Source organism: Siphateles boraxobius, unplaced genomic scaffold, assembly GCF_051911475.1.
Source record: "Siphateles boraxobius isolate OS27281-9 unplaced genomic scaffold, OSU_SipBor_1 20, whole genome shotgun sequence".
NCBI classification, from domain to species: Eukaryota; Metazoa; Chordata; class Actinopteri; order Cypriniformes; family Leuciscidae; genus Siphateles; species Siphateles boraxobius.
In genome coordinates this window covers 11,798,305-11,811,783 of record NW_027508811.1, presented here as the reverse complement: position 1 = coordinate 11,811,783, position 13,479 = coordinate 11,798,305, and the positions used below count along the sequence as shown (strand labels likewise).

At 34.8% G+C, this 13,479-nt stretch overlaps 2 protein-coding genes across 3 annotated transcripts; both read left to right on the top strand.

Annotated features, from left to right (window-relative positions):
• Positions 1-5,605: 5,605 nt before the first annotated feature.
• Positions 5,606-8,907, top strand: qrfpra (pyroglutamylated RFamide peptide receptor a). Its single transcript, XM_077236344.1, is given in 10 exon segments — positions 5,606-6,029; positions 6,110-6,144; positions 6,396-6,588; positions 6,720-6,781; positions 7,848-7,883; positions 7,885-8,064; positions 8,066-8,091; positions 8,263-8,360; positions 8,456-8,559; positions 8,561-8,907. Coding segments are annotated over 10 exon segments (1,296 nt in total). The 5' UTR covers positions 5,606-5,740; the 3' UTR covers positions 8,834-8,907.
• Positions 8,908-9,936: 1,029 nt separating this feature from the next.
• Positions 9,937-12,865, top strand: rps24 (ribosomal protein S24). 2 transcript variants are annotated; one of them, XM_077236789.1, is made up of 6 exons: positions 9,937-10,023; positions 10,663-10,728; positions 10,826-11,035; positions 11,642-11,755; positions 12,297-12,325; positions 12,788-12,865. In XM_077236789.1, exons 1-5 carry the CDS (start codon positions 10,021-10,023, stop codon positions 12,300-12,302), a joined length of 399 nt encoding a protein of 132 aa, XP_077092904.1. In that variant the 5' UTR covers positions 9,937-10,020; the 3' UTR covers positions 12,303-12,325; positions 12,788-12,865. The 2 variants fall into 2 exon arrangements, with proteins under 2 accessions (XP_077092904.1, XP_077092905.1); XM_077236790.1 differs by lacking the exon at positions 12,297-12,325.
• The last annotated feature ends 614 nt before the right edge of the window (positions 12,866-13,479 follow it).

The following is a 13,479-nucleotide window of genomic DNA, read 5'->3' as shown; positions in this document are numbered from 1 at the left end:
TTTCAGTGTCACATGATCCTTCAGAGATACTTTTGATACGCTAATGTGGTGCACAAGAAACATTTCATCAATGTTGAAAACAGTTGTTCTGCTTAATATCTTCTGAAATACATTTTTTTATTCAGGATTTTTTTGATTAACAGAAAAAAAATCTTACTGACCCCAATCTTTTAAACAGAAGTAGCTGCCTGCTATGCCATATTTCAATCTGAATGCAATTATTTTCTGTTATTGATCATGTGTTATGTCTCTCATGAGAGCAACAGTGTGTATTGTGGTTGATGTCAACAATATGCAGCACAGCTGCCACTGAGTTCAGCAGTCATCTTTTCATTTTGTTTTTGAATGGAGTACACCTATAGAAATGGGTTTTCACACTTTTGAAGTGCTCCTCAAAGGATACAACCTTTTATCTTTAAAGCTCTAAGAGTAATAATACAAAGATCCACTATTGATGCACTAATGATGTACAAGCTGCTCCTGGTGGTTGTCAATATTCTATTGTGAAGGTTTGAAATGACTGACTGGTTTCATGGTAATACTTACTTCATCACAGACCCCAGTGATGAAAGACAATGGAAACACTTGTCTTCATTCAAAACCTCCATCTCCATGATGGGCTAAAGGAGGGCTAACAACATCAAGATGTTTACCTTGATATGTTTATAATAGATTCATTCTTTCTCATTTAGGCCATACCTAAAACCTAAAAAAAGACATCTAATGCTCTAGATTATTAAAGGAGTAGTTCACTTTAAAATGTAAATTATACCCATGATTTAATCACCCTCAAGCCATCCTAGGTGTATATGACTTCCTTCTTTCAGACGAATGCAATCAGAGTTATATTAATACAATCTTGACGCTTCCAAGATTTATAATGGCAGTAGATTGAAACCATCAGAATGTGAATATCTCTCTCATATGAATATTTTTCTTATACAAACTCGTTTTGCTTCAGAAGGCCTTTATTAACCCCCCGTAGCCGTGTGGAGTTCTTTTATATTGGATTGATGCACTTTTTTGAGCTTCAAACTGATGGTTGCAATCCACTGCCATCATTAAGCTCGGAAGCGCAGGATGTTTATTAATATAAATTTTTTGCATTCGCCTGAAAGAAGAAAGTCATACACCTATGGCTTTAGGGTTAGTAAATCATGGGGTTAATCAGTTATGGTCATGGGTGTTTTTTTTCCAACACATGTTGTAATATGAATATATTACAATATATAAGTAAAGCAATCACAAAGACTGGGCCATCTGGCCAATCAGAGAAGATCGAGGCTCGCAGAAAGGAGGGGTTTAGATAGACTGAAACTTCAGTTGAGTCGAGAATCAGTGAAAAATGTTGTGATAATGTATATTATGAGAAAATGAAAGTGTTTTTTAACCTTTGATGTATGAAACCCTGGTGTAGGAAAACTCTAAAACAAAATTAAGAACCTTTAAAATATATAGCATAATAGGGGCACTTTAATCAAAAACAAAGAGAAAATAAAATAAATAGGCTACTACAACATTCTTGAGATCCCTCACTGAATAGAAAGTAAAAATTATTTTGGCTTTTTTAATTCTAAAAACAAAGTTCTGTCCCATGTCTCAAGAATCTGTATTTGGATTTACAAGGTTTAACGAAACTAAATAGAATTTTAATCACAGCTAACAGAGGTGGAAAGTAACGAATTACATTTACTCGCGTTACGTAATTGAGTAGTTTTTTTGTGTACTTCTACTTTTTACAGTAGTTTTTAAAATCTGTACTTTTACTTTTACTTAAGTACGTTTTCTTTGAAGTATTGTACTTCGCTACATTTGAAATCATATCCGTTACTGAGTAAAAAATAATAATACAAGGGGGAAAAAAAATATCACACACTCCGGAAACTACTGAATTGATTGAAGGGCGGGAGAACAAACGCGCAAAAAAGGTGACGCAGACCCAGCTGAAGCTGAAAGCTAATTAAGCGCCAAGCGAATTATGGCCAGTATGAAAAGTAGGAAAAAAAGCGTGGTTGTCCTGGAGGATAGAAATCCAATTTGCAAAAAATGTGGACGCAAAGTGGCTGCAAAAAGAGGATATAGGACACCATCCCTCCTGCAGATAAAGGTATGTCCGATTTACGTGATGCAGCAGCAGAAGGAATCCCGGAATCCAGTCATGAAAATGGAATTCACTTAATGCAGATGTCACGTAAAACATGCAAAATAATGGATGGATGAATACACGAAAAGTAGAACTGTGCAATAAATCCAATCGCGACATGGTCTGTGAATATTTAAGCTAAGCACAAAAATACTGCATGTAAATATATAACCCTATTTGTTCTGCTGAGCTGCGTTTGTCTACTACTGAAGTACTCGTGACGTTCATGGTGTTTTCAGCGTCTCACAGACAATTTGAGGATATGAATACATGAACATTTCCAGAGCTGCTCTGAGAGAACGCCAAATGAGCATTTTCATAATTTTATTTGAGAAAAACCATTGTCAAATACACTTTGAAACAGGGCTTCACAACCCGTCAAAATAAAAGTTCGGTTTTACTAGGAGAAATTATGACAGAAATATATTACTATTGTAGGCATACAATAGAAGGTAGCCTATTTCTCAAAATAATAATAATAACAACAATAATAATACATTTTATTTGAACATTATTTAAAGGAATATTTTTTTTTGTCCATGGTTTAATTTAGTAAATCTGTTTTTGCAGCGCTTCCCCCAAAAATAAAAGGACACAAGTTTAAATTTACATTTGATAACCACCGTTTTTGATAATATATTTGGATTAAATCATAAAAAGTAGGGGTGTAACGATACCAAAAACTGACGGTTCGGTTTTCCCACGGTTTTGACGTCTCGGTTCGGTTCGGTTTAGAAAGCTAAAAAAAAAAATTTAAACAGTGGTTTAATGAAAAAATGGTGTCTTTGTCTTTAAATTAATTCAATTACAATTAAACGTTTTGCAAAGATTAAAAATCTGCTAATGCTGTATAGGGAGCCGCACATTACTATAACATTAAAGGTTAACAACAGAGCCTAAATTTAGATGCTATTTATTTTTTAGATATAATAATCAACACCAAACACATTGTATGAAAACATGTAAACTGAACAAAAGGCAGTTTTTGCATTAACTTTACTCTAATTTGTTATTGAAATATAATAATTTACACAGTTGCTGTCATTTTCATTAAAGATATTTTAAACGTACTTTAAATAATCAAGATATAATTAACAGGTTAAGTAAAATATAATATATAGGATAATATTGTGCATTTATTTAGTGCAAGAGTTAATTTCTCTAGGAACCAACAAGTTGTGGACACTGAATCACTTCCTGCTGAGGTAAATATAATGCTAGTGACAAGCTATGCAGTTTTATTGACGTCTTTCCGCTGCTGAAACACTGATTGAGCGATTACACGAGTTATGATGCCTTTCAGTAAGTATACTGTATTTTTCAACATACCTTCAGGTGTCCATTCATGTTTATTCTGTAACTGAGGAAGAGATGATCGCGTTTACTCGCGTTTACTCCGCGCTGCCGCTACTGTTACAACTGTTACAGTTACCGTGGTGACAGATAGTTTTAAACTGTGGGTACAGATTGTCAATTTACATCCATGTGGACAGATTGGTAAACTGTGCCTAGTTTTGTAAAACTGTGCACACGGTAGTTTATTTTTCTTCTGTAATGAAGCTTGGCTGTCCATCTAGTGAAAAATGTTGGTACTGCGGCCAAATAAAATCTTACTGAAAGCTCATTTTTTGAGATATCAACCTAAAATTTGGAACACAACTTCTTCAGATTTTTGGGTTACATTTTCTGGCAGTTTTAGAGTAAAATATATTTTGTAATATATATATTTTATATAAAATATAAATAATTATATTTTTATAATTTTATAATTTATAATTTTATAATTATAATTATATTATATTTTATATTTTCATAAACTCAAACTTGTATAACTTTTTTTCTGTTTCACTTTCATAATTTCATAATACTTCACTTCAACATTAATCTGGCAAATGTCTTCTTTAAAACAAGACCAACCATAGGTCTATATTCCAAAGCATTCTTGAATTACAACCATTTAAGTTTGAATAGGGATTTTCATGTCTATGCGAAAAAAGGGGGAGTGACAGTTAAAGGGTTAAACAATATTAAACTATAATATCTATATCTATAATATCTAAAATATAATTTATATATAAAAACTCTCCTACAGTCCAGTCACCATCAGTCGCCATCAGTCGCGACTCGCACGTATTTTCATTTAAACGTCACTCACTGACGTTTTCCTAACCAGAAAAAAAAACCGATTGCCCTGCTCTGCCTCTGATTGGCTAGTACTCATTGCCATCTGGGTCAGAGCCAATTAGAAGCAGGATGTGGGTGGGAAAAAAACTCTGTGTATAGGGAAAGGGGAGAGACAGAGGGAACAGGCAAGACAAACTCCTACGTTTAAATAACATATAGAAAATATCTGCTTGACAACGAGCTGAGAACAAGCTCAAATAAGCAACTACACTTTAGAAACAAGCCCAAAAAAAAACGCGACCCGCGACTACCAATATTTGTAAGCGACTTTACAGAAAAACAAGCCCAAAGTCGCTTATAATAAGCGGACTTGGCAACACTGATTCCAGGTCCAACCAATGAGCCGGGCTGGGCGGGGCCGGGGTAGCTTGCAGGGCGGGGCGTGTTCGGTACGCCATGAGAGTATCGCCATTAGAATTGTGGGTTCTGTATCGCGGTTCTTCGGTTTGGTTCGAATATCGTTACACCCCTAATAAAAAGAAACATTAATTTTCTGAATAAAATACATTTCATAGGACAATATTATTCTTAAACATTTTAATAAATTATTAATGTTAAAAATAAGTTGTTAATCTAATTCATTATTAATTATCGAATTTAATTGATTAGACATGTTTTATTGAAATTTTAATAAACAAATTATTTCAAGTTTGTTATAATAAAAGCATTTGTTCAACCAAAAAAAATTCCTGTTTTCATTAATTTAACTGTCATTTTAACTGATGATAATAATAATAATACCCATAATTTAGTAATACAGTTTATTTATTTAACAATTGATTAATATTGTAAACCGTGAGACGTTTTTTTCATATTTTCTGAGACGTTACCATACTGTGAAAATCTTATACCATTACAACCCTACACGGGAGTTGTAAAAACAACTACCCCCGCTGTTAAAAAAGTTACTCAGTAACTTTTACTCTGAGTCAATTTTAAATGAGCTACTTTTTACTTTTACTTGAGTAGATTTTTATACCGGTACTTTTACTTGTACTTAAGTAAAATTTAATTGAAGTAGTAGTACTTTTACTTGAGTAGAATATTTTATTACTCTTTCCACCTCTGACAGCTAATAGTAATAAATAATAATAATAGCTTAATATTTATTCGCTCTTTTAATTGTAATAGCTGAATCTGCCTTCTGCAAAGGTGAAACACGTGAATGACTGTCTCACTCTCGACACTGTCTTGGTGAGCTTACCTAGACAGTATATGAGGCTCATAAATCAACTCACTAGGTTTTGAGACACACAGCCAACTTAAGCATGAAAACCACACCAAGGGATTCGGCAGCTGCTGCTTATGTCCTAGTGAAGAGACACGAAATAGAAGCAGAGCAGAGCTGACTGTCTGCTCTTTGTAGAACTTTGATTTATATTGGCCCATTTAAAAAAAAAAACAGCTTAATACATGGGGGATATGAAGATTACTCCTGAAGTGTTGGAGCAACTACTAGAATTATACAATCTTACTCGTCGGGAGTTTATTGAGACGTACCAGATTCAGCCGTTGGTTTACATCCGTGAGTTACCGGCTAGCGCCAAAACTACGTTTATTATTGTTTACACGGTGATTTTTCTCCTGGCGTTCATTGGCAATAGTCTGGTTGTCTATGTTGTCTTAATAAAGCGCGGGATCCAGACTGCCACAACTATTGTCATCTGCTCTCTCTAGCCGTCAGCGACATCTCCTCTGAGTGGTTTGGGGTGAGTGTCATTTCGAAATAATTTTTAATATAAAACAAAGTTTGTAAGGATACATGCACATGTGAATTTGCAGTAGGCCAGTTTTGTTTGCTGTTGACAACATTGAGAGTCTGTTTCATTCCAGTGAATTGGGTTAGCCTACTGTAAGCTATTTTAGCTGAATATAAGGATTCAATTCGTATTAAATGATAAAAATGATAACTATTTTCTAGTTTCTAAACTTAATTTAAAACACACATGCCAAGTTCTTCCAAATAATCTTTGATTTAATGTTGTGTCATCATTTGGAAAAAAAAATTCTACAAAAGTTTTGATTGAATGTAATTAAAGATTTTTGCCTAAGCTAAAGACTGTCTTAGGAATTTACCTCTTTAGACATTTACATGTTTGTAGGTGTGTTGGTGTGCAAAACAGTCTCCTTCGTTCAGACCACTGCTATTGTGACTGGCATCCTCACTATGACCTGCATTGCTGTGGAGAGGTATCAGGGGATTGTACACCCTCTGAAAATCAAAAGACAGTTCACCCCACAAAGAGCATATCGAATGCGTGGTATGTAGTTCTGAGAACACCCCCCCCCCCCTTTTTTTTTCAAGTTTAATTTGTTTTTTGCAGTATTTAAATGCATACTTTGCATTACAAATCTAATAAAGCATGTCAATAGTGTTTTCTTTCTCCGTTAGTGATTGTCTTGATTGCAGCCATGGCGTTTGGATCCCTAATGCTCTTTGTTCAACAACTAGAGGTACTGCTCAGAAAAATTTCATTCCATTACCTTTTTTAATTCAACACCCCAGCCAGCTTATTCAAACATTAGTTAGCATTCAGGCAATGCATAGATGTACTATGGTTTCTGTGGGTGTATTACCATTACAAACCTGAGGATTTCCCCAGGGTTTAGCTTGTTAAATGTTGTCAGGTGCCTTCTGGTCCAATTAAGGAAAAAAGTATATACAATGGTGGTCAAGAGTTTGGAATAATTCATATATTTTTAATGTTTTTAAAATAAGTATTTAATGCTCACCAAGGCTGCATTTATTTGATTAAAAAAACAGTATTATTGTGAAGTATTATTGCAATTTAAAATATCCATTATCTATTTGTATACATTTTAAAGTGTAATTTATTCCTGTGATGGCAAAGGTAAATTTTAGAAATGATATACTGATTTGGTGCTCAAGAAACATTTCTTTTTATTATCAATGTTGAAAACTGTTGCTGTCATCTTAATCTTTTTGTGGAAACTGTGATGCACTACCATTTAACATTTTTGGATAATAACTTTTAATTCAACAAGGACTCATTAAGTGACACTAAATAAGTTTATAATGTTACAAAAATATATATATTTCAAATACCAATAGTGTTTTTATTTTTATTTCTAGTTATTAAAGAATCCTGAAAAAAAATATCACAGTTTCCACAAAATATCAATCAGCAAAAACAACATTGATGATAATAAGAACCACTATTATTAATTTGGCACCTATAATAATTGAGCACTGCAGTAATGATGCTGAAAATACAGCTTTGCCATCCCAGGAATAAATTACACTTTAAAATACATAATAATAGTTCACAATATTATTTGATCAAATAAATTCAGCTTGGTGAGCATAACTTTAAAAATAAACATTATTTCAAAAACATTAACAGATCTTAATTATTCCAAACTTTTGACCACCACTGTATATTGTAAACTATTCACTTAATAACATTAGTTCATTTTATATGCCACGGCTGTATGTATAATGGTTTTCGTAGTCTACTTTGTTATTTCAAATCTCTCTGTTCTTTCCCTCTGTGTACAGGTGAAATATGATTTTCTGTATGATCTCCATCATGTTATGCTGTCAGGAGCGCTGGAGCTCGTGTGCCCACAGGGATGAGTATGCCACCTTCATTCTAGCGTTCCTCTTCCTCCTGCCACTTGCAGCCATGCCGATACTCTACACCAGAATTGGTATTGAGCTCTGGATTCGCAAACAATTTGGGGACTCCTCAGTTCTCAATGCCATGAAGGTTATGAGGCCATGAGGTTAGCAAAATATCCAGGTAATCTTTTTTACCTTCTCAGCACATGCTGTATATGACTACCTCTGATCTAAATGACTATTTCTTGTTTTATAATGTTTTCTTTTTAATATATAATTGACTAAATATTTAAGTGCTGCTAATGATTACGATCAGACACTCATTATGCAATCCTCCTTCTTAATGCAACAGAAAGAAGCGAAGGGTCATCAAGATGATGGTCACCATTGTTGTGCTGTTTACTGTCTGCTGGGCACCTTTCCGTATAGTTCAAATGCTGTTTGAGTATAGTAAGAACATCAAAGCGTCTAGTTAAATATCTGTGCACATTACAGTCTCAAAGTGTGTCTCCTATCAAATTTCAGCTTCGCTTTCTTTTTTCCAGGTTACCTGAACAAGAAGTATGATGACATCACAATCAATATGATTATTGCTGTCACACAGGCCAGGGGTTTTTCAAATTCTTTCAACAATCCTATTATCTACGCACGCTTTCATGAATGAGAACTTCCAGAAGAACTGCATGTCCACTCTTTCCCTTTGCATTAGGAGGCCCAGTCACCGTGTAGATGTGAAGGACAAATCGAAAGTAACTTATTGTAAGTCTCCCAGACAGGATGAAGACATCTCTGTCATGCCCAAAATACAAATAGTTGATCAGGTGCAATCTGCAATATCAAACATGCGAACATCTTTGTCATTTCTGGAGGAGAGAATTTCTGTTGTGAGCAATAGAATGCATTCAAGATGTATTAGAGACTGATATCTAATCTAATGGTTATCTATTTTAATATATTTTAAAATCTAAATTCATTCCTGTGATGGCAAAGCTGAATTTTCAGCATCATTACTCCAGTCTTCAGTGTCACATGATCCTTCAGAAATCATTCTAATATGCTGATTTTCTGCTCAAGAATTTTTGATTTTTATTATCAATGTTGAAAACGGTTGTGCAGCTTCATATTTTTTTTGAAATTGATCAAATCTTTTCAGGATTATTTGATGAATAGAAAGATCAAAAGAACAGCATTTATTTGAAAAATAAAATCTTTGGAAACAATATAAATGTCTTTACTGTTACTTTTGATCAATTTAATGTATCCTTGCTGAATAAAAATATTAATTTCTAAACAATACAAAAAATAAATAAAACTGAGCCCAAACGTTTGAAAGGTAGTGAATAAGCATAATATAATATAACAGAGGCATAATATAACAATGTTTTCAACACAACAACTTAAATAAATACATTTGAAAATGTTTTGCCTTTGCTGTGTAATAAAATGTGGTGTCTGCAAGTCCACCCATAAGATTTCTGCTTATGGCACTAACAATTTCTGCTTGCCATAATTTTCTATCTCTCTCTCTCTCTCTCTCTCTCTCTCTCTCTCTCTCTCTCTCTCTCTCTCTCTCTCTCTCTCTCTCTCTCTCTCTCTCTCTCTCTCTCTCTCTCTCTCACTAATTGTTAGTGAGTGACAAAATTAAATGAATCCTTTATCTTGAGGTCCGATGTCATTTAATGGTGCGCGACTGACACCTAGCTGTAGAAAATCGAAAATTCATTACAATGAATTAGATTACTACTCGTTGTTTAATAAAACGTTTAGAAATTTTAACATCTTATCTGTTAGTTAGTAATGTGACAAGTTAGTTCAGATAGCTAGAACATTTTCAGTTAAAGCAGTCGTGACTTACAAATGATAACTCTGAATTGATTGGTCTGATGGTTATTATATTTCCAAAAAATAACACTTTTTTCACTTTCACATATCACTTTCAGTCTTATATTTATTAGAAAAATTATTTAAACATTTTTTGAATACAAATTTGATTTGGTATCGCTTTTCAGTCAGGCAGTACCTCATTATACTATTCCACCGCTCCGGCATAATCTCGGGCACCTACAGGTCCTTCTTCCTTTTCCTCGTCCCTGAGCGAGCCGACGCCAAGATGGTGAGTCGACTGTGAACAAATGATTAAGAAAATCTGACTTAATCTTCTCCATCCAACGATATTATAATGTCACTGCGAGCGTGAAGCACACTACGGATATATAATAATAAATTGACAGTTTCATTTAAAAGATATAATGTGTACAGATATGTTTTTGGTAGACCGTAAGATGAGATGGTGTTTCGATTCTTACCATCGTGCTACTGTTAAACTGGCCAGCAGCGTTAAAATGTTACATTGTTGTCATAAACGTGTATCCGTAAACCTGAAATTAGATAGATATCAATTGGGCTCAATACTAAATACGGGGTTCAGACAAGCTAATGTAGCTAAAGCGCTAACCATGGTTTCATGCTCTTAAATTGCAAGTGTCTTGTACTGCACAGCATTAGTCTATATCTAACGTTATACAATATGCTCACGTTTCATTTATAATAATAGATGCTATTGACTTTTTAACTGCACATAACTAAGTAACTGTTCTGAGTAAGTGTAGGCTAGCATGCATGTAGTATGAATTCTGCTCTTTGAGAAGTGCCTTCCTGCAAGTTTATCATTAAGCCACCTCAATATTTCAACAAAGTATCTAACAGTTAGATATAATTTGAATCGAGTTCTAACAAATGTCTTTCTTTGCAGAACGACACAGTCACTGTCAGGACCAGAAAGTTTATGACAAACCGGCTGCTTCAGAGAAAGCAAATGGTAAATTAGTGGCAAATTTTGTATTCTGGCTTATTGTGATTTGGTGTGGATTTTTAGAATGCGTTTTCTCATTTATTCTTTACTATAATTGTTTCAGGTTGTTGATGTCCTGCATCCAGGCAAAGCAACAGTCCCCAAAACCGAGATCAGGGAGAAGCTTGCAAAAATGTACAAAACCACCCCAGATGTGGTCTTCGTCTTCGGCTTCAAAACTCAGTTTGGTGGTGGCAAGACAACAGGTTTTGGCATGATCTACGACTCTTTGGACTACGCCAAGAAAAATGAGCCCAAATACAGGCTGCAAAGGGTATGCCACCGACTGATCCTTGTAGGGCTGCACGATTAATCAAAATAAAATCTTTAGTGTGATTATTAAGCTGTAAAGGCTGCAATTTAATTAAATATATGCGCTAATTCTACTTTGTGTTTGGGTCTCATATAATATGCATTTGGGAATACAACATCTTCCCAATCAACAGGACTTTTTGTGTTAGCAAAAATAATTAAAATTGTTTAAAAAATGAAGACCGTGATAAATATTGTAGTTTTGACTCTTGTCTGTTAATTTTTTGTTTTCTTAAACTTATTTTAGTGAATATAAGAGTAATATTTCATGTGTTTTCATTTAATAGTAATTTTGTAGCTATGTAATCAATGTTGGCCAAAAATTGTTCAGCCCTTTCAAACAAGCACAGCAAACTTTAAAAAATTGCTTTTTAAATTGCAATCACAATTTTCTATCAGAAAAAAATCACTTAGATTTTTTTTCCTCAAATCATGCAACCCTTGATGCTTGCATGCTACAAGTGGATGGAGTTTCTTACAGCACTGGTAGTTAGTCTACTATGCTGCTTTATTTAGAGTTAGCTTGAAAATCAAACATTTAAGGCATGTTTTTGTCTCTTCTACTTAGCATGGCCTTTATGAGAAGAAAAAGACATCCAGAAAACAGCGCAAGGAACGCAAGAACAGAATGAAGAAAGTTAGAGGAATCAAGAAAGCCTCTGTTGGTGCTTCTGGCAAGAAGGTAAGGTTCAGTTTTGCTTTATCAGTTCCTGTTTAGGCTTCTGAGCACTTTTGTTTCTTCTGCCCGTCAGATGTTTTTGTCATCACTGTCTCTGTTATAATATGTAACTTGTCGTCTTTCCTCCATTATCAAATCTACATCTGGACTGTAGAAGGTAAATACTTTCACAAGTAGACTAACTGTTGTGGAAGGAGAGTCTGGAGTGATCTGAAAAGTTGACTCCGGACATTTAGCTACTATGTTGATGGCTAATGCTATTGACCAGTATGTGGTTGAAAATAATAGGCCATAACCCCCCATGAGTAGTGAAAGTAGTGTAGTCACTAATAGTGAAGTGCTGGAATATTTAGTAATCTGTAGAACAAGCTATATTGTAATTGCTCTCTGAAAACTATTTGCAAATTCATGCGACAATGTTTTCTGAGGCGTAGCATGAAAGTCTGCATTTCAGAGAGCATTTCTAGACATTGATAGTGTTAGTTGAAAGTTCTCACTTTTGTCCGATCTTTTGCTCTCTTTTGCCTCCCTCGGATGTTTACAGAAGTGAAAGACTTGAGGTTTCAGGAGAAGGTAGAGTGGCAATCGGCATGGTGTGCTGATGTGATCCACTTTTACCAGTTACTTGAAGTGCTCTGCATGTTCAATCCTAATGCCTCACCCCACTTGCAGATATTTAAAAGATCCTGTGTGTCTAACACGGATACAAATATCTATTTTAATTTATGTACTTTAAATTGTTCCAGTCAGCCTTTTTGGCTATAAGTTGCTAGCTACTAACTTGTAGCATGCTCAGGGTGGTTAGCATTCACTCATTTGAGGTTAACTAGCCACTTGACCGCATGTCTGCAAGTGTGACTGTAGTCCCTGGAATATTCAGAAACAACCTGTCCCTGTTATACTCGCCCTTGAAGTGAGCATTTGCCGTTGATAGATGTGATATTTAGGGATTTTGTATAGGAATTGTGTGTAGTAGTTTAAGACTGGAATATTTTATATAAATCTCACTGTAATGCTTTTTCTTTCCTCTTACAGTAAGACCTTCAGGGAAGACCATCAGCCTGAAAATGTTCTTGTACATTGTCAACAAATAAATTCTTTAAAAAAAGTGAATCCTGATGTCTTTGAGTGCTAAATAAGAAATGCAGGATTTTGATGTTGAAAATTAAGTTTAATGTTTTTTGTCTGTGGTGTTTTAATATGCTTTAAGACAAGCCATGTCAGGGTCCCTGCGGGTCCTTAAAAAGTCTTGAAACGTCTTAAATACAATTTCCGATTTTTAAGGTCTGAAAATGTCTTGAAATCTGAACTTTCCGATAAGGAGGTCTTAAATTTCATGTGTGGGACCTTACATTTCTTGTCCGACTCGTCATCCGTTTTTTTAACCGCAATTGGAACAGTGCGCCATTTGGGGGCAGCAGTTTGATCTATGTGGGTGCAGCCTCAACCTCATCCATAGGTGACTGACGTGTAAGTGATTGATGAACGCGTTGCGTTGATGGTTTGCCACACCAGCACTCGTGTGCTGTGTCGCAATGCTTCGCCACACCATTCTGTGTCCTGTCGCTGTGTTAATTTCGTTAATGAAACCAATTACGAAAAATGTTCGTTGACAACTTTTTTTTCCCTAAGACAAAACGAATAGACAATATAGACGGTGGGCCGAATGCATTTTTCGTGTTGTTGATCGATCTCCATCGATAGAGTATATGCTTCTTTTATGTACG

Bases quoted from the DNA above. Each gene is read 5' to 3' on its own strand.
- rps24 (XM_077236789.1), top strand. The intron at 10,729-10,825 runs GTAAATTAGTGG...TAATTGTTTCAG, and splicing joins TGCTTCAGAGAAAGCAAATG to GTTGTTGATGTCCTGCATCC. The intron at 11,036-11,641 runs GTATGCCACCGA...TCTTCTACTTAG, and splicing joins CCAAATACAGGCTGCAAAGG to CATGGCCTTTATGAGAAGAA.